Genomic DNA, 23,775 nt, shown 5'->3' with positions numbered 1-23,775 from the left:
AATGTATTTACTTTTGAATTAATAATGTCAAATAATGTAAATGTCAATAAAGTAAATCAATGTCATATGGATTGTAAAGATATGACAGATATTTAAAATCTAATGTTGACTATAAAGTAAGTATGTAGTTTAAATATTCAATATTACGGAAATAATTTAATAAATTATTGTTCACGAATGTGATGGGGTTTTGGGCAACAGTTAGTAATTATAAAGACTATGCAGAAGGGCCAGCCCCTGGCCGAATGGCTGAGTTTGCACGCTTCACTTCAGAGGCCCAGAGTCTCGCTGGTTTGGATCCTGGGCGCGGACATGGCAATGCTCATCAGGCCTCATTGAGGTGGTGTCCTACATAGCACAACCAGAGGGACCTACAACTAGAATATACAACTATGTACTGGGGAGGCTTTGGGGAGAAGAAAAAAAAGGGGAAAAAAAAGATTGGCAAGAGATGTTAGCTCAGGTGCCCATCTTTAAAAAAAAAAAGACTACGCAGAAACAGAGAAATATATATATATATAAAATGAAAGCAGAAAACAATACGATGAATAAACTATTGCTACTGTTGTATATACATGTGAAATGTAACATGCCAAAAGATGGACAAGATGGTCACATAACAGAATGGGATAAACAATGATTCTTAAGAGAGGTTGATTAAAATGCTTTCTTTAATCCTGTTACACAATCTATGCTATCACACACTATGGAGGCACCACATCCCATCTCTGTCACACTGTGTGCCCTTGGCTCCTGGAGGTGCCCTTGCCCATCAACAGGACACAAAGGTCTGGCAGAGAACTCCAGTCTCCCGGGGCACTGGCTCCCTGACAGCACCCAAAAACTCAGGAAAGTCTCCCTTACACCCCTGGCCTGCATCTCAACATTTTGCTTTATTTCGCTCTGTCCTTTCACTAAATAAAAAAAGAAAAGGCACTTGGTCCGCATATAAAAAGAATAGACGTGAAGACTTTAGGGAAAGGAGGAAAGAACATCTTTGTCTTCAGAGAAAGTCAAGAAAATCATCTGAGCATCCATCCCCAGGAGGCCAGGACAGCAGCAGGTAGAAAGCCCACCCTTGGCTTGTCTCCCAGTGAGCATCTTAACAAACAGGATCCAAGCCCATCCCTGAAGTCCACTCTGTCCTTAGTCCACCCACACCCTGGAGCACTACAGATGGAAAGGGATTGAGACCATGAGTGTGTCTGGCACCAGTGCTTAAAGCATCTTCACCAACATTTAGGGGAACATGATCAGCCTACGTTGCTGGAGGAAGGTTGGGCACCATAAACAAAGCCACGAGTGAGCTGGGATATTGGATGACTCATTCTGAGTTGCTCCACACTGGTAATAAAACGAGATTGCATGGCTTTTCATTGCACCACTGATTCCGCCCTTCCCAGAACTCACTCAGAGCGCAAACTTTCAGAGACAACAGCCTTCGAGGCAAGAACTTCATTATGCTGTTCTACTCCGTCCTGACTGCTTTTGGAAAGGGAAAAGCAACCTCATTTTCTCCAAAACAAGAATGCTGGTGCTGCAAACATCAAGCACAAATGTCATCAGAAGGAAGGTGCCAAAGAAAACCAGGTGTCTGCACTGCCAGGTACGGGGTGGGTGTTGAGGGCCTGCTGGATGTGGGACCTTCAGAAATTGACTCCATTTCCATCCATGGCATAATTCTGAAGGGCAGAATATTAACCTCATTTTACAGATGAAGAATCTGAGGCTCAGAAAAATAAAGTGACTTGTCCCAAACAAATCCAGATGGTGAGTGGTGGAGCTAGGTCAACCTGAGGTCCATCAGGCTCCAAAGAGGCCTGTGGGCTCCTCTCTTCCTTTCCTGGACTCAGGAAGGGAGGGCTGCAGAAATTGCTCCCAGGGTCCCTGTCCTCTGAGGACTTCCCAGGGGGATGCAGCTGGTGACAGAACACAATGGGATGGGAATGACTGTCTTTCTCCAGCTTTACAAACAAGGGTGTTCATGGAAATGTCAAACACTAGAAAGGGAGGACACGGGGGCCAGCACCATCTCTGGATGGGGTCGTTAGGAAATCAGGGGCTCCTTGGAAACCTGATGCATCCTCAAGTGGGTTCACCATCCTTGGAAACCTGATGCATCCTCGTGTGGGTTCACCATCCAGTGGCACACTCATTGTCGCTCCCTGCATCCACCCTTCACCCCAGTCATGCAGAGCTCAAGCACCCCAAATCTTAGCTCCTATGGTCATGTTCATAAAATGGCAACACATTGCCACACACAGCCTGAACCCTGACTACAGTGATACCTGTATTATGCACTGTGCCAGGTCAGAAGATGCAACAGGAAAAACCCAGACCATCTGTGGAGAAAAGGACAACTTTATAGGCAGCTGGTAGGAGTGTGGGCTGGCATGATATTTCTGGAAGGGCAATTTGGTGGGAAGACAAATGCTTTTAAAATGTGCCTATGTGGCGATTCCACTCCTAGCTGTTTATCCTAAGGAATCATTCAGTTTCTGAAAAGATGTTTGCACAAGGATTTTTCAGGGCAACACTGTTTAAACTAGCAAGAATTGGAAACAATATAAGTGCTCAATAATTGAGAATCAGCTAGGTAAATGACAGTACGAGATGACGGGATATCATGTTGCCATTACTACGGTGTTTTAAAACATTGCTAAGGGAAACGCTGTCCACAGTAATCAAGAGCCAGCCTGGGTTCTGGACTCCAACTTTATGGATTCGAATCTTAACTCTACTGCTTGCTGGTTATGTGAATGCAGGCAAGTTGCTTAACATCTCTGGGCCTCAGTTCCACTGCATGTAAAATGGTCCATCCCTCCAGTGTACTGATGAGGATTAAGTTCCTCAATAAATGACATGCTTAGGGCCTTGCTGGAAATATAGTAAGTGCTAAATAAATAATAACCAGTATTACACTGTTTAGTGAAAAAGAACCTATTGCAATAGAGTATTCACGTTGTGATATCCTTTTGCAATTATTATGTAAAAACTTTATGTTTATGAAGAATCATAAACCAAGCATGAAATACCAAGCACAGTCATCTTTGGGTGGTGCCATCATGGGTGATTTCTGCTGGCTTGTTTCAGCCTCCTGTGTTGCTCATGTTTTCTGCAGCTCAGCAAGCTTTTCTTCTGTGATTGCAGCTTCCCAAGAGGGTAATTTCAGTGATTCAGCCTCCTTCCTTGAGCACAGTGTAGTGAAAGAGCAGGGTTCTGGATGAAGACAAACCCACCACTACATCCAAGCTCTTTGGTGAACCTGTAGTCTTGGGGGCTAATAATGGCTTCCTAGAGAACTATTCTGAGATTACAGCACACAAGGCACCGTGCCTGGATGTAGTGAGGGCTCAGTGCAAGCTGCGTCTCCTACTCCCTCTTGCAGTCCCCAGCCTGATTCAGGAGATCAATCTGTCAGCTGTTATTGAAACATCTTTCCTCCCACCCACTTCACTCCTGTCAGCCATTCCTCCACCTTGACCAAGTCAGCAACACACTCTGTGTGAGTATGCGGTGTGTGTGCGTGAGCGCATGTGAGTATGTGACCATGAGAATGCGGGTGCATGTGTGTAAGTGTGTGTGGGAATGTGTGAGTGTGTGTGTGAATGTCACAGGCTCCCAGAGAAGCAGCAGAGAAGTGAACTCAGGTTCTGAGCACCGGGAGAGCCACAAAGGGCTCAGGAAAGCAGACCCTCAGCTGGAGATCAGGAACCTCACTCTCCCTGGTCTCCCAGAACAGTGGAAAGACGTCATCCAAGGTGACATGGAAATGGAAGGCAGACAATCTACAGGACCAAGAGGGGTGTCCCTTGTAAGGAAGCCTGCCATCCAAGGAGTAAAAGATAATGACCCTTTACCCAGATTGACCCCTGGACCAGCAAAGCAGGCAAACCCAGGCAGGCTTGGTGCGAGGGGGAGATGTCAACTGAACTCTCCCACAATTAGTGGAATGGCTGCTTCCCTGAAGTGTCCACAGGGCACAAAGTCAATCTGGCTCCTGGATTCAGACCAGAGTGAACAGGATGGAGCTGGACAATGAGATAACACAACCAAAGGAGTGGGAAAGCCACCTGGTAGGGGTATGTCATGTGTGTGTGTGAGTGAGTGTGTGTGGTCATGAGCACAGGCATGAAGCCACCCCGTAGGTTGTCATGGTGGTCCCGGTGAGGTCGCCCATTACCTGGGCAAGAGGACTGAAGATGATAGAGATGTCCCAAGGCTACAGCAGCAGAAAATGGTTCCCAACAGCCAAGCACTAGGCCTGCAAGACAATTTCTGCAAATGATTACCTGTCCCATCCTGGAATTCCTGTGTCCCAGAGTAACACAGTCAAATGTGAGGAGAATAGCAAGGGGTAGAGAGAGTTACAAGTAATTTCTCAGGCCACCAATGACTTTACTCTTATATTATCTTCTCTTTGACCCCTTAACTTCCTTTATAGAATCTTCAACTCCGTTTCAGAAAGCACAGCGTGCTATGTTGGTGAGAGCAAGGTCTGGAGATGAGACGGGCAGACCAGGCCTCCCCCAGCCACCTGAGTGACCTCATCTAGAAGACAGGAAGAGCAAGCCCATCCACCTCACAGGCTCATCACAGGAAGAGACAGCATGGAAAGTGCCAGATGCACTAAAGGAACTCAAACAATAAGGCGTTATTGTCATGATCATGATAATCATCACCAACATCATGCTCACAGCTTAAAGTTTGGATCCTCATTAAAATGCAACTGCCTTTGGGGAAATAACACTAGAAATTGTCCTCGGGCATCAGCCTGGTAAATTAGAAAGACTGTTAGACTGGGTCAGAGCCTTGCCCAGTTACTGGCTCACTATCAATTCGTAAAAGTGGAAGATGATCCCATATAGTCCTTAAGGTCACCTCCAACTGTAACATCCTCAAAGTCTATGATATAGATGAATGATTCTCAAAGTGTATTTCCTGAGCCAGCCACATCAGCATCACTGGAGAACTTATAAGAAATGCAAATTTCAGGCTCCATAGCAGACCCACTGAATAAGAGACTCTGAGAGTGGGGCCCAAAAATCTACGTTTTAATAATCTCTCCAGGTGACCCTGATGTGTGCTGAAGTTGAGATTCAGTGATACAGACCTCTGAGTCACTTAACTTTCTGATCTTCTCTTGAGAGCAGATTCAGAAAGGGCGAGAGTATTACGGCTCTAGGTCTTGGTTTGGAGCACTAGATGGAGGAGGATACATGACTAAGTTGAGAGATCAAGGCTACTGAAACAAACATTAAAGGAAAGTCACACTTTACATCTTCCTCCTGCAAAGCTCTCTACTTGGTGCTTTCCCATCCATTCTCTTCTTAGAAAGTTCAGGATAAAATTTCATGGTACAAACTGTGTCCATTTCCCTAGGAAATTGAGGCTCAAAAAGGACTGTGCCCAAGACCACAGAATCAGCTATTGGCAGAGCTTGAATGTCTCCCTGGGTCTCCTTGACTGCAAATGGCCTTCCCCTTTCCCACATCAAAAGTTCAACATCAGTAGCCCCAAAGAGCCACAGAGAGCCCCCGAGCAGCTGGCTCTGTTATCATGATGGTTTTTTCTCTTCTGCTGCCAGATTCTGGCCAAGCTTTTGCTACTGATGTCTGCCTCCTCCACCTGACCCTATTGAGGCTTTATGCCTGCATTCCCTTTTAGGGCCTCTCGCACTCTGGGGAGAAACAGTCTTATTTAGTGAACCAAGCATTATCTTAGGAGGAGAAGGTTTCTGACATCTCCAAGAGAGAAGGAGCTGGTTTGGTACAAAGGAAAAAGAAAAGTCCTAACTTGGAAGAATCAATGACTCTTCTTGAAGACTGAAATTGCACACCGTCAGCAAAACCACGGGCCATAAACAACCTCCTCATCAGGGCAAAGGGACACATTGATTTTCAATGATTTGTCAAAATTTTAAATTGTCCAAAGACCATGATAAACAACAATCTAATCTGAGTTATTCCATGGGAAAGATTAAGAGTGATCTAACAGGAAGAGTAAATTGGTTTGCTTAGATTCAAACTAGATTACAGAGAGAAAAGAACACAGAATGAAAAATGTCATCCTGGGGAAAGGGAACAACCTAAGAATATATGAACTCATGCAGCACAGAAGACAGGCATCCATGTGGTCAACATCTCACAAAGAAGCACAGAGATAGGCTCACGCAATGAACGTGCATGCAAACACATACACACACACACACACACGGAAGGATGTAAGCCCTTTGGCCATGTATGTTCTGTTCGCTGCCCAAGCATGATGTCTGACATGCAGATGGTGCTCAATAAGTACGTGTAAAGTGACTAATGAGGAACTGAAGAGATGGATACTGGGATCCAGGAAGCCTGGGGCCTTGAATCAAAGCGAACTAGGCTGTTTGTCCCTCCAGGTCTCCACTCCACTCTTCCCTATCCTGCTTTCTCTTCCAGAGGCTGGCCTTCAGGGACAGCATCTATAGACACCCTTGGCCTCTGGCTAAGAATCTCTTTCTAAGATTCAGGAATAAAGCAAATACTAATACTAATAAAACAACAAGCCATTCATTCAAGCATATGTTCTCAAACGTAAGAGGATGCGAGAATCACTTGAAAGGCTTGTTCAAATACAGATTCCTAACTCTTCCCCAACTTCCCTCCCCCAGTTTCTGATTCATTAGGTCTAAAGTAGGGCCCAAGAATTTCATTTCTAACATGTTCCTGGATGATGCTGATGCTGCTGCTGGTCCAAGGACCACACTTTGAGAACTATTGTGTTAAAATATACTCTACAAGGCTAGTCCCTTTGCATCACCTCCAGTCTTTACAGGAACTCTGCAAAGACCCAGTATTATTACTCCTGTTTATCAGATGAGTCAACTTTGTTCAGGAGTCAGTTAACTTGCCCAAGATCTCACCTCTGGCACAAGGTGGATGCAAGAACCAAACCCACTTCTTGTTAACTCAAATCCCACATTCTATTCGCTATACTATGTTTCCTTAACTGAGCATTTGACTTTGTTGAGGCCAAGTTCAAGTGAGGCCCATGAAACTACACCCTGAGGCCAAGGTGGCTTTGTCATCTGCGGCCAGCTCCTTTCAATGTTTCTTTAGCCGTAAAAGGTTGTTGGAAATTGGTAACTCGGAGAGAGAAGCAGTAAAATTGCATGTGAGCACAGTTAATACTGAAGACTCTCCCTTAACGTGTTGGGAGACCATCCCTGCAGGGTTTATGTTGAAGAACGTCATTCTCTAACCCCATTTGTGGCTCAGTATTGCTTTATGGCCTTTGCTAAAATGTCAGTCTGGAGAGAGCGAGAGCTCACACCATAGCCTTCAACTACTTTGAGGAGCTATAATAGAGGTTACGTTCTGACCGAAAAGATCCAAGTAGACTCCCATCCCTCAGAGCCAAACAAGCTCTGGGCTCTACCTGTGAAGATGTACAGCTCTGTAAAGTTAGAGAGAGAAAGATTCGCCACTAGAAGGGCCTGGCAGGGACACTGCCATGAGAGAAGCCCACTACACAGCTGGGGGATGCCAAACACTTACTATAAAGTGTAGGGAACACTTCTCGTCCCTTCTCGTGTAACTAACTGAGGTCTGTAGGGACTAGGTCCAAGACCTCTTCCATATGAAGATTCTTAATGTATCAGAAATACCAGATTTCACTTGGTCCCACTACTCTTCCTGATGTGAGTTAATCCACCTCTCATCTCTCTCTCTCGCAGTGTCTTTCTATCTGTGTGTGTATGTATCTGTCTCACTCTGTGTCTCTCCATCTCTATGTGTGTGTCTGCGTGAGTGTGTCTCTCTCTCACACACACACACATATAAAAATTTTAAAATGTAGGGTTCAAAGCCAATCTTAATACCTCTCTGTTGGAGAGTAAATACACTCTTCATTACAGCCACCCATCCCAGTGGAAATACTATTCTACCCAAATAGGTTTTATATTATTGATGATGACAGTAATGATGGCGATCGTAAAAACAGTAGTAATAATAATGAACACACAATGGTAGAAAGAGTCTGATCATCTTTGGGAAAATTGCTTAAACTTTTTGAGTTTTGCATTCCCTATTTTCAAAATAGAACTATCACAAAATGCCCTCAATGGTGAAGATAAAGTGCATAAGCACAATGCCACACATAATAATGTCTTTATAAATGTTATTTTCCTTCCTCCCTTTCTCTCTTCCTGTTCCTGGACAAACAACATTATACCAAGAAAATGGAAATAAAAATAAGCCAAACAAAAATCGCCAACAATCTGGCTGACGCAATAAATCAAAATTGTTTTCATCAGCAATCTCTTCTTGATTTTAATGTAATCAAATAACAAAACAACTCAGTTCAAAATGCAAAAACTTAAGTCATAAAACCCAAAGCCGTAACACTCAGTGGAACAAATAGAATGGAATCAGCCCACGTTTATAGGCAGCAGTAAGGCGAAGCGTGTCAGACCTGGGTACAAAGCAAATTATGGGGCAGAGGAAATCTGAAAAATGAAATCAGATTTAAGGGGAGTGAACATTCTCCCACTCCTCTAATGGGGAGTTTGAAAATAATTAAAGTTAGCACGATGGCACGGATATTGGTTTGATTCCAGAGTTTACCCCACCAAATTATAAAAATCGCAAAAGAAAGTAATTGAAGAATTCATAACGAGATTTGCTCAGCAATGCTCAAAACCCAAAGCAAAGTAATTTAATAAGGGAGGCACGGTGGGGGATCTCTTTGATCTTTGGACTGCATTATCCTGAACCAATCATCATCAAACAGAATTAAGCAGCAGGGCGTGATGAAGGGGCCAATGTAGTCAATTGTATGGAAACCTCCTCCAGGAGACTGACTAAGCCAGGCCATCCCCCTGTCCCTCCTTACCCCTTCTTGCCCTCCCTGCCACTGGGTGCCAGCAATCCGCTCATTCGTGTTGAAGAAAGATGCACATGGCTGCATTTCTGCACTCTCATTTCTTACTCATTGAACATTTATTTTGTTTGATTTTTAAACGGATAAAAGGCTTTGGATGTCTGTGTGCTTTGCCCCTGTGTCTACCTCTGCTCTGGGACCTGGGGACAGACAAATGCATTAAGAGAGAGGCCTGAACCTAGGGAGACTCCGAGTCTAGTGGGGGATGTGACAGAGCAGGGAACCGAGGATGGGGTGACGAAGCTGTGCTCTGGGATGCACAGTGTATTAAGGGAGCCGCTGACGCTGCTCCGCTCTGCTCAGAGCAAGGAGGAGCTCCAGGAGGCACTCAGGAAGAGCGACTGCTTCCCCTAAGGCTGGAGGGATAACCAGGAAGCAGCTTGGCTAATAAACAAAGGGAATGGTGTTCCCAGAAGCAAATAGCACAGTGTGCAAAGGTGCAGAGAGGGTAAGGACCGCTCAGGTTTCCTGTGACTGGAACACTGGGTGATGGCAGGCAGGAGCTGAGCTCCACGTTGCTGGTGCATCTACTCCATTTCTGCAGTGTCACAAGGTAACGACACAGGCGCTGGAGTGAGAAAAACACTGAGTTCAAAACCTGGGTCTGATACTGACTCAAGCTTGATTTTCAGCAAGTTGTATTTTAGTTTCCTTATTTATAATCAGGTTCTGCTGAAGCACAATTAAGGTAATGCATAGGAGAAACTTAACACCACACCTGATCCATCCCAGGCCTCTCTAATGGTAGGCATTATGATTAAATTAATCTCCTGATTGCCCCCAATAGAAGGAAAGAATATCCTGGGTAAAGTAAAAAATGAAACAAAAATCTTTTATTTTTGAAATAACACACTGTTCAAAATGAGCTTTTGTCTTCATTCCGACCTTACACCGATTCTAACTCAATTTTAGGAGGAAAGTATCAAGCCCACTTTTACATATTAACCAAGCTCAGCACTAGTAAATGAGTTGATGAATGAAGGAATGAATAAAAGACCAAATACTTAGAATCGCAAATTGTTGCAGAAAACACACATTTGAGGAAGGGGTTCATATGTGCATCAATTCAGATTATTGAACAAAGGTAGACATCCAACCGTGATCCTACTCAATTTCCTCAAACCACCAAAATTCACGGGTCATTGATGGCAATACCTAATGTGGGCCATGAAAGAAATGAGTCGAAAATAAGGTGATTTCTTCTCCACTTGAGTCCCCAGAATAATAAAGCAAAATAAAGTAAAAGTACATATGTGCCTATAAAAAGAGAAAGAAAGAAGAAAATTGCAACAAAGGATATGAGAAAAGTAGAAGAAAATACCCATTTATAAAAAGATTTCTCCTACTAAAGATAAATCCACAGAGATTTGATGGAAAAGAGAAAAAAACACTGAAGCCTGAGTATTCTTTTGATCCCAAAGATCAGAATGTAATCTTTCAAAGCCCTGCTTTTGGCAATACTCAGTAATATTTTGTCAAAAGCTTTAAATGTTTATATCTTTTTTTGACACCATAATTCTATTTTTGAGAATCTGACCTGAAGAAATAAATGTGATAACTGAAAAACCATTCAGCGTGAAGATGTCCATTATAATGATATTTATATTTGTGAAAAAATTGCAAGTGACACAAATGACAATCAAGAAGGAAATGTTTAAATAAGTTATTTTACATCTATTTGATGAAATATTAATGAGCCATTAAAATGATTTTTATAAAGGTTTATGACAGTGTTAGAAAAATGCAGGATAAAATATAATTTCTATAACACTATAATTGTATAAAATTTTTGTAGAGTTTCAAAAAAGACTAGACAGAAATACACACAAAAATTTTTAGAGCCTTATTTTGGTGGTAAAAAAACACATTGGATTGGTTCATTTCTGCTTATTTTTTATTTTTTGGAATGTTTAAACTGTTCTTAATGGTGACATATTTTATTTAAATTATAAATGTATACCTAAGATTTCCTCTCAAAACCTCTTATTATCTGAAACACTGACATGGATTGGGGGATATTTAATGAGTTGGGTTGGACCATAGAGTTAAAGCAAGTGAAGAAGGTTCAGGTATATTATGTGGCCAAGATACTTAGAACTAAGCCCACGACCATGAGAAGGGGCTTGCAGACAGTGACTGTTAGCAGGGAACATACTACTGCTCTCATTCTCCTACAAGGAAATTATACATTTAGTAGAAATAAAAATGGGTTTTGTTCACAGAGAGTTCAACTGCCTGTTTTGCTTCTCTGCTTTCCATTATTATTCTCTGTATTTTACTTCCTGCTTGGCAGTTTTCTTTCACATTTGAACCTTCAAAACTGAAAAGGAATTGAGGCATTTGGATTGCAAAATGTGTGTGCATGACGGGACTAGCTTAGGAAGCTTTCCTTAGCCTCACTAAGGAGAATGAATTCCAGCTTTCTGTGCCGATAGCCTTTTCAACATTAAATCGCAGCCATTTGTCATCCTCCAGAGCTCAGTAGGGATGCCTTGAAGAAAAAGACGAAGTCTGACGCCTTATATTTTGAGCTTAATGATAATGAAAACACAACATATGTAAGTCCACGGGATTCAGCTAAAACCGTACTCAGAGGGAAATTTATAGCTTAAATGTTTGTGTTAGGAAAGCAAACAAGGGCAAAATGAATGACCAAAGTCTAACATTAAGAAGCTAGAGAGATGGGGGGCTGGCCCCGTGGCCGAGTGGTTAAGTTCGCGTGCTCCGCTGCAGGCGGCCCAGTGTTTCGTTGGTTCGAATCCTGGGCGCGCACATGGCACTGCTCATCAAGCCACGCTGAGGCAGCGTCCCACATGCCACAACTAGAAGGACCCACAATGAAGAATATACAACTATGTACCGGGGGGCTTTGGGGAGAAAAAGGAAAAAATAAAATCTTTAAAAAAAAAAAAAAAAAAAAAAAAGAAGCTAGAGAGATAAGAGCAACATTAAACCAAAGCAAATAGACGTAATAAAAAAATTAACAAAAAATGTTGAAACAAATACAATATATCAACAGAGGAAATCAGTAATGTCAAAAGTTACTGTTTTGAAAGGGAAAACTATGTTCATGGATTAGAAGACTCAATATTGTAATTCCCCCAAATTATCTATAGAGTCAATGCAGTACTATCAAAATTTTAAGTTCTTTGAAGAAATTGACAAGATGAGTCTAAAATTTAAAAAGAAATGCAAAGGGTCTAAAATTGCCTAAATAATCTTGTAAGAGAAGAACAAAGTTGGTGGACTTACACTAACTGATTTAAAGAATTATTATAAAGCTACCATGATGAAGACATTTTTTTATTGATATAAAAATAGATATATAGGTCAGTGGAACAGAATAGAGAATCAAGAAATAGGTCAACATATACATGGCCAGTTGATTTTCAACCAAAGCATCTAATCTATTTGTTAAATAAACATAAAATTTTTAAACAAATGGTGCTAGGTCAATTGGACATACATATGGAAAAAAAGTGAACCTGGACCAGTTCTTTATTCCATAAACAAAAACTAATTTGAAATGCAACATAGACATAAATGTAAAAACTCCAGCTTTGGGATAGGCAAAACTTTCTTAGACAGAACACAAAAAGCATTAAAGTTGATATATGGGGTTGTGTCAATAAAAATATCTACTCCTCAAAAGACACTATTAAGAAAATGAATGGGCAAGTTACAGACTTGAAATTATATTTGCAGTACTTATATTTGATCAAAGACACATCTAGAATATATAAAAAACTAATGTAAATCAACAATGAAAAGATGAAGTGCTCAGTAAAAATTAACAAAAGACTTGAGCACACTCTTCTCAAAAGAAGCTACACGGATTGCAGATAAGCATGTGAAATAATGTAGACAGCATTAGTCACCAAACGAATGCAAATTAAAACAGTGACATATCCTTCACGTCCACTAAATTATCTGCAGTCAAAAAGATTGACAACACTAAATGTTGGTTAGGATGTCCAGCAACTGGAACTCACAAGTATATAACTAGGATATAACTAATAGGAGTATAAAATGGAATAACCACATGGTTAGGAAGTTTCTTAATGAGGTAAACACACAGCTACCCTCTGACCCAGGAATTCTAGTCTTTCATATTTAATAAAGAGAAATGGAAACATTTCTCCACAAAAGACTTATATAAAAATGATCATATTGTCTTACTCATGATAGCCGTAAGTTGACAACAACTGAAATGTATGTCAACCGGAGGATGGACAAACAAACCAGCATTTGTTCATACAGTGGAATATTACTCAAACGAAAGAACTAAGTACTGATATCCACAATTTCATGGTTAAATCTCATAGACATTTTGTTGGGTGAAAGAAACTAAACAGAAATACATGTATTTTATTAATCCATTAATATGAATTACAAGAACAGGTAAATTTAATCTATGGTACTAGAAATTCTTAAGTGGTTGCTTCTCGGGGTAGGGAGAAGTGTCTAGAAAGTGACCTGAGAAACCTTTTCAAGGTGATGGAAATGTTCTAAACCTTGTTTTGGGTGGTGATTACACAGTTGTATACAATTGTCTAAACCTGTGAAATAAACACTTTATATATGTGCCTTTTATTGTTTGTGAATTATATCTCATAAAAAGGCTATGTGATATTTGTCTTTATATTTTTACTATCTTCTTTTCCCGACATATGGTAGGTGCTAAGGCAGTTTACTGACATCTACTGAATGTCAACCTTGGGCTGCCGTCCCCACTGGACACTTTCCACTTTACACATTGGTAGACTCACAACGAGTCTGGGCAGGTTTTTCTCCAGCTCACAGAGAGCTCAGAGAGGTGAATTCGCTGGACCAAAGCCACAGATTAAATTAGGTTGAAAGTGGAACTTAAATTCACATCTCCAAACTCCTAGGCAGAAGCTATTCAAACTACATTTCTTGAATGGATGAATAAGTGAATAAATGAATGAATAAAGAGAAGAAACTATCCAACTTGCAAAATAGATATAGTGCCTTTTGAGCAAGTACAAAAGATGTAGAGATGAATGATTATGCAATGTGAGAGTCTGAGAAGGAAGGATGCATATGGAATCCCTGATGTGCATTGACTCGGAAGTAAAGAAAGGCCAAAATATGTGTCTTGGAGTATGCCTACAAGACCCATTGCTGCTACTGAGGGCAGCATTGTTGCTTTCCACTGCCCAGGGCTACCAAGTTCATATCGGGCCTTTTTCTAGGAGGTCAGACCTTCATCAAGGATCCCCTTTATCAGCTTGGCCAAACCTTCCTCATCATTGAACCGAGCATCCCCAAAATACAAATGAGTGCCATCCCGCATAAGCCTCTTTCCCTACCTCAGGAGGAACTTCCAACACGGCATGGAATCAGGATGCTTCCTCACCTTGCTCCTTCCAAATGGAGAGCATTGTGGGGCACCATATTTCCTGATCGTCCCCTGGAAGGCTGTGGTCCTTCTGGGGATGACCTTTTCTGTGACAGAGTATGGTCCCCGACACTCAGCAGGGAGTGAGAGCAATGAGAGCAGCCCTTGTCACAGAGCAGAGAGCAAGGGCAAGGAACCAACACAGGTGCCTACGGGTGATGCCCACACACAGTCTGGCACCAGGGCAAGCATTACATCAGTGTGGAAATAAATAAGATTTGTGGGCCTGTTTTCTCCCTGCATTTGCATCCACACTTTATGACCTCAGTGATATTTACTGAGTGGAAAAAAACCACCTTCTATTACAACTGCTAGATTCAAAAGCTACTTCCCTCTGAAAAATACTATCTCCAGCCACAGGGTCTGAAACAAACTACTTGTCTATTTATTCAAAGAGTTCAATGAGCTGTGAAGACTGACATTTAAACTATTACTGCTGCATTCTATTTGACAATATTATTAAATATTAGGCCTGATTCATGGAAAGGCTTAATAAATTGGCAGTCCGGGTCAGCCCTGGCGCTGCACAGAAATTGGGTTATGTTGGCTGCTACTTGATAGAGTTGATCAAGCTAAAAAGAAAAAAAAAAAATCTTACCAATAACATCAAAGTCTGATTTCATGCGACAAAGTTATCATATAAATTTGAACCACTTGCTAGCTCAATTCTGCCTCTCAAAGTTTCTCTAATACATATTTTTAATAGTTTGGAAACCAAAAATAAAAGCACAGACTTAAATAACCTTTGCGATGACACATGGAAGGGGAAGTCAGGCTTTTAAAAATGGGAGCCAGGCATGTATATCGCTACTTTGGTGTAAAAGAGGAAGGGAAATGAACACAGCAGCAAAGAGTATGCAAAGGGGTAGAGACACATTGAGGTGTAGAAATGGGGATGATGCCTCATGGGAAGGAGCAAGGTTGGAGTGAGGCTCTGAAGATAGTTTCATGATTTACTCACATCTGTGTGACCTTGAGCAAGCCACGAATCTCCCTGAGGCTCAGGTCCCATTTCTACATGATGGAGATAATAATAATCAAGTAGTTCTCTTTAGGATGGAAGAAATCATGTATGTAGATCATCTGGCACAGTGCCTTGTACATAGAAACTGCTCAATAGATTTCAGGGGGTGACTAGGTCAGGCCATGAGTATAGCTGGGTCCCAGGGCAGTGAGGAAGAAGTCTCTGGACCACCAGAGGCAGAAATGAAAAGGACAAGCAAGGACAGTCTGTAGGCAGAGGCTGTATGCTACTAGATGGTGTGCAGGTAGATGATATACGAGTAGATATGCTGATGTGCTGTTAGGTGACATCAAGCTAGATGAAGTGTTACTGCGTGTGCCTACATGCTGTTAGACAATGTGGAACAAGAGGATGAGCTATTTGCTGGATGTGCTCATGCACTCTTAGATGATAGAGAGCTAGATGACGTGTTACTGCATGTGTCTGTTCTACTAGATGAAGAGCTAGGTGATGCGTCTATGTGCAATTAGATGATATGGATCCAGGGGCAGCATCCCTGGACCACTCGCTGCTCTAGATTGGGGATCCTTAAACTTTTTCTACAAAGTTTCTCAAAGTTTCTGGTCTCGTCTTTCCTTGGGTCTGACAGGTGCAGGTGGCTGAGAGGAATGAAGGCAGCGTCTCTCCTCTCTCTGAGGGCCAGCAGGGTCTCTTTCCTAAGAGAAGGCTTACAAGAGACAAGCCTGAAAGGGACCTTGGAGATCTTCCCTTGTCCTTTCCATTATGGAACCCACGGAAGGTCACCTGCTAACTGACGGCACCAACTACACCCCCGATTTACGTGTCTCTGCTCAGACAGCAAAGAGATGACTCATTCAGGGACAAGCCAGTATTTATTGAGACTTACTAAGTGCTAGGTTGGTTGGTTGTAAAAACTGTATGCTGTGGGCTCTTAAGGAAGAAATAAAACTTGCCTCCCCTTCCAAATTCCTTTCTGCCCTCCTTGCTGCCCCCTCCTTATCTGAGGGGCTTCTGGCATGAAGAAGTGAGTCACAGCAGTGGGGCAACCATGACATAATCCCTTCCTCTAGCTCTGATACTGTGGAAAAGTGATCACCTCTTGTTAAGCAATTTCCCACCTAAATTGGCTTCAAGTCATTAAAAGCTACAGCACTCCCAAGGAAAAAATAATGGCAGCTCTCCAAGGTCGCCCTCTACACCAAGCTTCTTGACTCTAGCAGCAATTAGACATCGCTCCACTAACAAGCACTCTCCAGAAATGGAGCCAGAGTCACCAAAGAGGGACTGGAAATCAGAGGTGGGGTCATCCTTTCCTTTCCCCTGCGAAAGAAGTCTCCTGCGACATCTCTTGGGGGCGTCCCCTCCTCACCTTTGCCAGGCTGACTGCAGTGCTCAGAAGCAGACTCTGGAATGTAGAGAAGCCGCTCATCCCTCAAATCAGGATCAGGCCCTTATTTCCCAACATGCTGGATTTTCCTTCACAGTTTCCGGATTCAGGACAAGGCCCTCACCCAAGGCATGGCTATCCCCAGCTTGGTCTGCCTCTTGGCCAGGAGATTCGCGAGGTTTCCAAAGCTGTAGCCTAGGAAGTGAGGGGCAGCTCCATAGGGGGAGGAAGGGCGCAGGAAGAATTTCAGACAAGCATCTAGGCCCCCAAACAGGCACAAGAAGAAGGAGAATTTGAGAGTGAATCTGAGCTTTCTTTCCAGTAAAAAATGCAGCGCACTCCATTTTCTGACAATACTATAAACTCGATTTTATGACACGAGTTATAAAACCCTTAACATTTGTCTAGGGCTGGCAGTCAGTTTTTTCTTGAAGATTCAAATGCAAGAGGGAGATTTGTGACCCCAAAGCCAGCTTCGGGGTTTATAAAATGAAGGTGTCATGAAAGGAACACATTCCGTGGACTGAAAAAGGATTAGATTCTGTACCACGAAGCTGTAGACATTTCTAAAGAATCCCTTATTTGTATCTCAGCTATTTATTTGTTTTACACTGTTTTATTCATGAGTCAGACCCTAAAACTCACCAGAGGGTGAATGATTTCCAACCTGCCAGCAACGGACTAGGAGTGAGTAGGATGACGAGGGGGTGTTTCCCTGACAACCCATCTCCCGATGCATCTCCCTCCAGAGGGGTCCAGTGGTGGTGTTTGCCCTCCTGAAGGCCACCAAGAGTAAGAGCGGGCAGGCACAGTGAGCTCGCAAGGAGAGAAGGGGCTGGTGGGTGCAGGAACCAAACTCCACCTGGCTTGGTCTGGACTGATTTATTTGGAAGAGTAGATAGGTGCAAAGAACGAGATTCATCACAACCCTAGGTTCAGGATACCTGTCCTTTTGTCCAGGAATGGCCCTCATTTTAATGAACTCATTTATTATTTATTATCATGATAAACGAAAATTTTTTTTAAAAACCCTGTGAGTCTCAAGGTAACACTGACATGACTTATATCCAACCACATGCTTCTCCTTCTTGTTGCTCTGCCTGTCCCACCTGTAGTAACCACTATTGTGAATCTTGTACTTCATCACTACTTTGGATGTGTCTATGCTTGTGTTTTATATATTTTTAAAAGAGTATTATGTTGCATGTTATTTTCTATTAGTTGACCCATGTGAAATTGCCTTGAATGCTCTTTTTACTCAATATTATTCTGCTAAGATTCATCCATACTATTACACGAAGATGTAGTTCATTCATTTCATTGCAGGTCATTTTCCTTTTTAGCTTGTTAATGCTCATTTGGATTGTTTCCAGGGTTTTGGCTCTATAAGCAATGCTACCATGGCCCTTCTTATCTCTGGGGTACGTGTGGAGTTTGTTTTGGGTGGATACGTAAGAGTGGCATTGCTGGGTCATAGGGTACGTGAATATTCCATTTTATAAGAGAATGACAAACTCACTTCCAAAGCGGGTGGACTGAGTACACTCCCACCAGCAATTAAGCACCTGTTACCCCCGTCCTCTCCACCACCTCTCATTTTGTGCTGGTCTAATTGATGCAAAATGAATATCTTTATGGCCGTGATTTGCATTTTCTGGATCATTAATATTTTGAATATGTCTTTATATGATTATCGGCCATACGTGTGGCCTCTTCTGTGAAAGACCTGTGCAAGTCTTTTGCCCATTTTTAAATTAAATTGTTTGAGCTTTTCTTATTGATTTGTAAAAATTCTTCATATAATCTTAACACTAGTCCTATATGGGTAATATACATTGTAAATATACCCCCCATCCCCCAGTGTGTGACTTGCCTTTTTATTTTCTTTGAAATGTCTTGCAATGAATAGAAGTTTAATAAAGTCAAAAGTAGTTATCTTTTCTTTTATAAGAAGTGCTTTTTGTAGCATTTTTGCAATGAACCTTCCTAAGAATCCTGTGTGGATGGGACTATTGGCTCCCCAGGAGAGACAAAGAAAGCAGGCCACTGGCGCAGGCCTACATTCATAAAAGGTCTCAAATCAACTTTGCATTCCTGATTTCTAAATGAGGTCGCCTACAGCCATGAAGATTCACTGTCAGGAATGAAGGAAGACCCGGCAGCTCGAGCTCAGAGTGCCATCCTCCATAGTGCACTACGAATGAAGAGGTTTTCATAAATCTTGTAAGCGTGGAAATAGCACATGTGTGTCACATTCTATTATTTTTGTTAAAATATCCCTTGGTTAAATGTAAACATTCAAAATCTACCATAACATGAACTTGTAAATATTTTAAGTGTCTAAGGAGACCCCAAAATGGGCAGTTGCCCAGGCATCTCTGACCTCTGAGAAGTTCCAGACAGGAAGAGTGGTGTGCTCAATTTTACACAGTTGGTGAGTTGTGGAACTGGGCTTCACACCCAAATGTGTCAGGCTCCAGAGCCCAGATACTTTTTGCTGTTTGATGCTGCTAAACGACAAGGAGGAGCCATCTGAGCTAACCACTATGGGAGAACACGTGCCAGCAGGCTCCCCTCCACACAGAGCACGCAGCCAGGCCCCACACCCTCCACTCGATGGAGGCTGTGCTTCACCTCCACACCCCGCTGCTTCTAGAGCAGGACTCGGGCCTCTGCTTTCTCCCTGGGGCCCCTTGGGGCTCTCCTGGGAGGCGCTGGCAGACTGCTGAGGTCTCTTCCCATCATGAAGAGCAGAGTGATGGGCCCTGGTAACCCCAAAGCTTTCCCCTGACTGCCCCTTATATCCACTGCCCTCTGCAGTAAGGCCAAGTGGTCACCAAGTGGCTGGGGATGTGGAACACAGGTGTGTGTGTGTACATGAATATGAGAGTGCATGAGTGAGTGTGTGTGTGTGTGTGAGTGTGTGGGACTATGTGTGAGAGGTGTGAGAAGGTTCCACAGAGAAGGAGTTGCTGGGTAGAGAAAGGAAGGGAGGAGATGCCAAGGCAGGCTAGACAGGTGCGTGTGTGTGTGTGTGAATGCATGTGACTGTGTGTGTGACTGTGAGAAAGTTCCACAGAGGTGGTGGGAGGTAGAGTAGAGAATGCAAGGGAGAAGATGCCGAGGCCGGCTGGACAGCTGGTCTGCTTGGAGAGGCAACAGTGCTGGCCACAGGTGCACAGTGTCCTCACATAATTCACCAGTAGCCACCACATGAGAGGGTCTTCAGATAGAAGGAAACCACCACCAGCACTATGCTTATCGCATCTGCCTTCCCATCTTCCTCCTCATTGACCTTCAAGAGATCCGCAGCTCATGGTAGATAAATGCCGAACTCCTCAGCCTGGAACCCCAGGCGTCAGAACCTAACTAGGAGTGTGATCCCATATCTCTGATTCTCATCTGTATAACGGAATAAAACAATTAATTTGGGTCATTGTGGAAACCAACTGAAATAAATGAGCAAAGTCTAATCCACAGCTGAAGAACGTGATGACTTTTCTCCACCCTTCCTCTCTTTGGCCCTGGCCTCTTTCCTCCCTGTCCTCCCTCAGTTTCCCCCAGTAGAGCCACCATCCTAGACTCACTGTCCTTACCACCATCTCACAAGCACACCTCTTCTCCACACACAGTCCCCAAGCGTGCCCACCCTCTCCTGAACCTCATCCCCTCACACCCTCCACCTCATACCTGGTTCTCTGCTTCTGCCTTTCCTGAGTATTCTCACCTGGGGTGGCTGGCCCCTCCAGGCCACCATCTAGAAGCCCGTGAAGAGGGAGACTCACATCCTGGGCTTCATCTGCCCGCTCTTCACTGACCCTTTGGAAACTTATAAAATACCTAATGAGCAGCCCCTCCGCTTCTGCTGCCAAATATGGGTATCTACCTAATGGACATGTGTCACCACTTGAACAGCTGCATCTCTGTGAGAAATGCCTGTCTAACCTGCTGATGACAGATCACCCTACAGGTGATGGGCTATCCAAAGGAGATGCTTCTGGAAGGTGTCTCCTGCCTCGGAATGACCACACCCAAGGTCCCTGTCACAGTGCACACATGTCCAGGTGGCCAGCTCCCACCTACCTTCCTGATGCCTTCCGAAGGACTGGACACGCAGTTGTCAGCCCCTCCATTCTTGCTGATGGTCCGCCAGAGCTCGGCAAATGTGCTGTCTTGCTCCAGGGGGTTGGTGCCCTTGGCTCTGAAGTACTCATACACAGCGGAATCCCGGACGGTGCCATAAGATATCTCCACTTGTTTGGAGAGATCCTGGAATGTCCTGAAAGGCAAAAATGCAATGAAACTTGGGTACGTGCTGCACACGGCAGGGATACAAATGAGCTGCAAGGCCCTTCTGAGGTCAAAGTGCAGCTGTGGCCCCCTATGCACATTCTTCACTCCCAACCCCAGCAGCATGAGTCCCTCAGCCCAGAGCATGACTCGCCAGGGCCTCATTCTATCACGGTGATGCTTGCTTAGTGTAGGTTAACTCCACAAGGTTACTGAACCCCTAAAACCAGGTCCTGTGTTGAGGTCTAGGGACAAAAGGATGAATAAGGCATGACTGCTGTCTTCAGAGAGCTTATGGTCCAGCTGCAGAAACATAGAGACAGACAGTCACAATAGAAAAGAGTAAGGGCAACATGAGATGCTGGATACTGGGGGTCTCCAACTCCAAGGCCTGCAGCGCAGCAAAGAGAAACAGGTTGGCAATGTTGATGGGAACAACTGGCCTCTGACACTCAGAGGTGGTGTGGGCCAGACATACACTCAGAGATTGAGCTAGTTAAGAGGCACGTCCCCTCCAAAGCTTGCAGCTGTTCTAGAACTCCACCAATTGTTGCCTTTTGAGCACCTCCACCCAATTGTTGCCTTTTGAGCACCTCCTCGCAATTTGTTTTTCAATAAAGAAAGCAAGCTGGATTTTTGTACGAAATCTCTTGACTTTTAAGTGTTGATAATTATTTAAAAGATGGTAAAGATAAAACAAAGCCTTTCTGAGGGCCTTGGGTTTGTTGTACGTAGAGGACAAACAGGTAGCTTAGGCCAGGTGACACTCGAGGGAGAGAACGCATCAGGAAGGCCCAGCAGGACCCAACAGCAGACATCTGACCTGGCAGAGAAGGAGGAGAACATTCCTTGGGTTAGGGGGCCTAGTCAGGCCAGGGAGGACTAATTGGCACAAAGTTCTTACTTGCCCTGGGATGGGCACTATCTGGCTCAATGTGTTGATGGAATATCACACACACAATAAAACTGCGAAAAACGAAAAGCTCAGTCGTGAGCCAGCCTCTCTCTCCAGGCTCCAATCTGATTGCTTTTTATTTATTCCTCTTCTGGAAATCTGTCTCCCCTTTTTATCAACTGGGACCATCATGCTCACCTCTCACTGAGTTACTGTTCCCCCAAGGAGATCCAACCTGATCTACACAACTCTCCATCGTCTGGTCTCATCTCTGGCTGTTGCCCCTGCCTCGAAACAGCCCCGAAGTCAATGTTGAAATGAGAAATCCCACACAGTCCCCATCTATGGCACCAGATCATGGTGCTCCCTCTGCCCAGAATCTCTTTATCTCACTCATCCACCTGATACACTTCTGCAAACCCCTTGAAGGACCAGCTGCTGCCTCTCCCCAGGGGAGGCCATCGCTATCCCTTGCCTCGCTGTGCCTTCTCTACACCTTGCATGGCTTCTACGGTAGCACAATCTCACTGTGATCTTGGAGAGCAGTGTACCAGAGTGAGGGCAAACAGACACCATGGATTCCAACAATCTGCCTTGCCTCCCAGCTTCACCATCCCTAACGCTGCAGGCCTGGGCAAGTTAGCTAACCTCTCTGTACCTCGGTTTCCAAATCTTTTATAAATAGGGCTAGAAGCAGAACCTGTAGAAAGGGCTACAGTGAAGATTAAATGAGGTGATGTGTGTTCAGCTCTTAGATCAGTGCCTGATGCAAACTCAGGGCCCAGTCACTAGCAACAATGATTCTGTGCTCTTCTATACGTCCAGGTCCTCCAGTAGACTACAAGAATTTAGAGGACTGGAGCCAAAGCAGTCCTGTCTTCACATCTGCAGCACTGAACCGGGAGCTGACACCAGCCTGCAGAGCATGCCCACAGAGGAGGCAGCAGTAGATGCTTCCTCCGACTTTGAACACACCCCATGGAGTTCTTCAGGCCCAGCTACAAGGCCCAGAAACAGCTTGGTATTCGTTTCCATACATTACAGATGAAAGGAAACATAAAATAACAAATTCAACGAAGAAATCTTTCTAATTATTGTTCATTATTTATATCTAATTGAAGCAAGATGTTCCTTTGCTTGAAAGGCCCCACGGGTTGTAACTCTGTTTTGCCTGGAGAGAAAGGAGGGGGATCCTTCTTGTCCCGCATTTTTTTTATTTTTCTCATGGTAATACAAACAAACACAAGGCTTTGATGAATGGGAAACATCAGGATGAATTACACAGTTGAGTCTAAATACTGAACTGCTCTAAATTACTGCAGTTTCCATGAGTAGGGAATGAATGTGTGACTGCCAAGGAGCTCAGTACTACTGTTTCATCCCCACATTTGAAATGGAGATTTCCTCTCTCCTCTCGGTATTTATTCACAACTGTGCCCCTAGCCAGAGGCTCAGGGAGCATCTCTAGATGACAAGCAGACAGCCCAAACGTTTATGGCTTCACATCCATTTCTGTCCCAGCAGAGAGCATTGTTCCCACCCCAAAACACCACCTCCATCTTTGCTGTGCCAGACTCATAGCTCAGCCCCCGGGCCCCCATCCATCACCTCTTATGGCCATGAGCCTGTGAACAGAAATCTCTCCCATCTTAGATGCACACTCCCTCTTTCAAGGGAAGTTTCCAGGCTCACTAACACATCCACAGTAGGTACTACCGTCTTACTTCAGAGTGAATAAACTTATAAAAGCCTATTTGGAGGTTTGAGCAGGAAGGTCCAATGATTCATACACCAAAGCCATCATCTCCCTGGGGCTTGTCAGAGCACACAATTTTGAAAGGGACACATGGGGACGAATAAAGGAGAGCAGGGGCAGC

General features: G+C 43.7%; 1 protein-coding gene across 3 annotated transcripts in view; it reads right to left on the bottom strand.

Moving 5' to 3' along the window:
- The window catches only part of GRID1 (glutamate ionotropic receptor delta type subunit 1), a 670,463-nt gene that overhangs the window by 22,185 nt on the left and 624,503 nt on the right, over positions 1-23,775 (bottom strand). For all 3 annotated transcript variants that reach the window (XM_023648767.2, XM_023648771.2, XM_070265586.1), the window contains one exon: positions 20,797-20,992. In XM_023648767.2, the coding sequence (XP_023504535.1) occupies positions 20,797-20,992 (196 nt within the window). The remainder of the gene's footprint in view (positions 1-20,796; positions 20,993-23,775) is intronic.

The sequence above is a fragment of the Equus caballus genome, chromosome 1, assembly GCF_041296265.1.
Source record: "Equus caballus isolate H_3958 breed thoroughbred chromosome 1, TB-T2T, whole genome shotgun sequence".
In the NCBI taxonomy this organism is placed as follows: Eukaryota; Metazoa; Chordata; class Mammalia; order Perissodactyla; family Equidae; genus Equus; species Equus caballus.
Note: the sequence above shows the minus strand (reverse complement) of the source record. Positions and strands in the feature narration are given on the sequence as shown.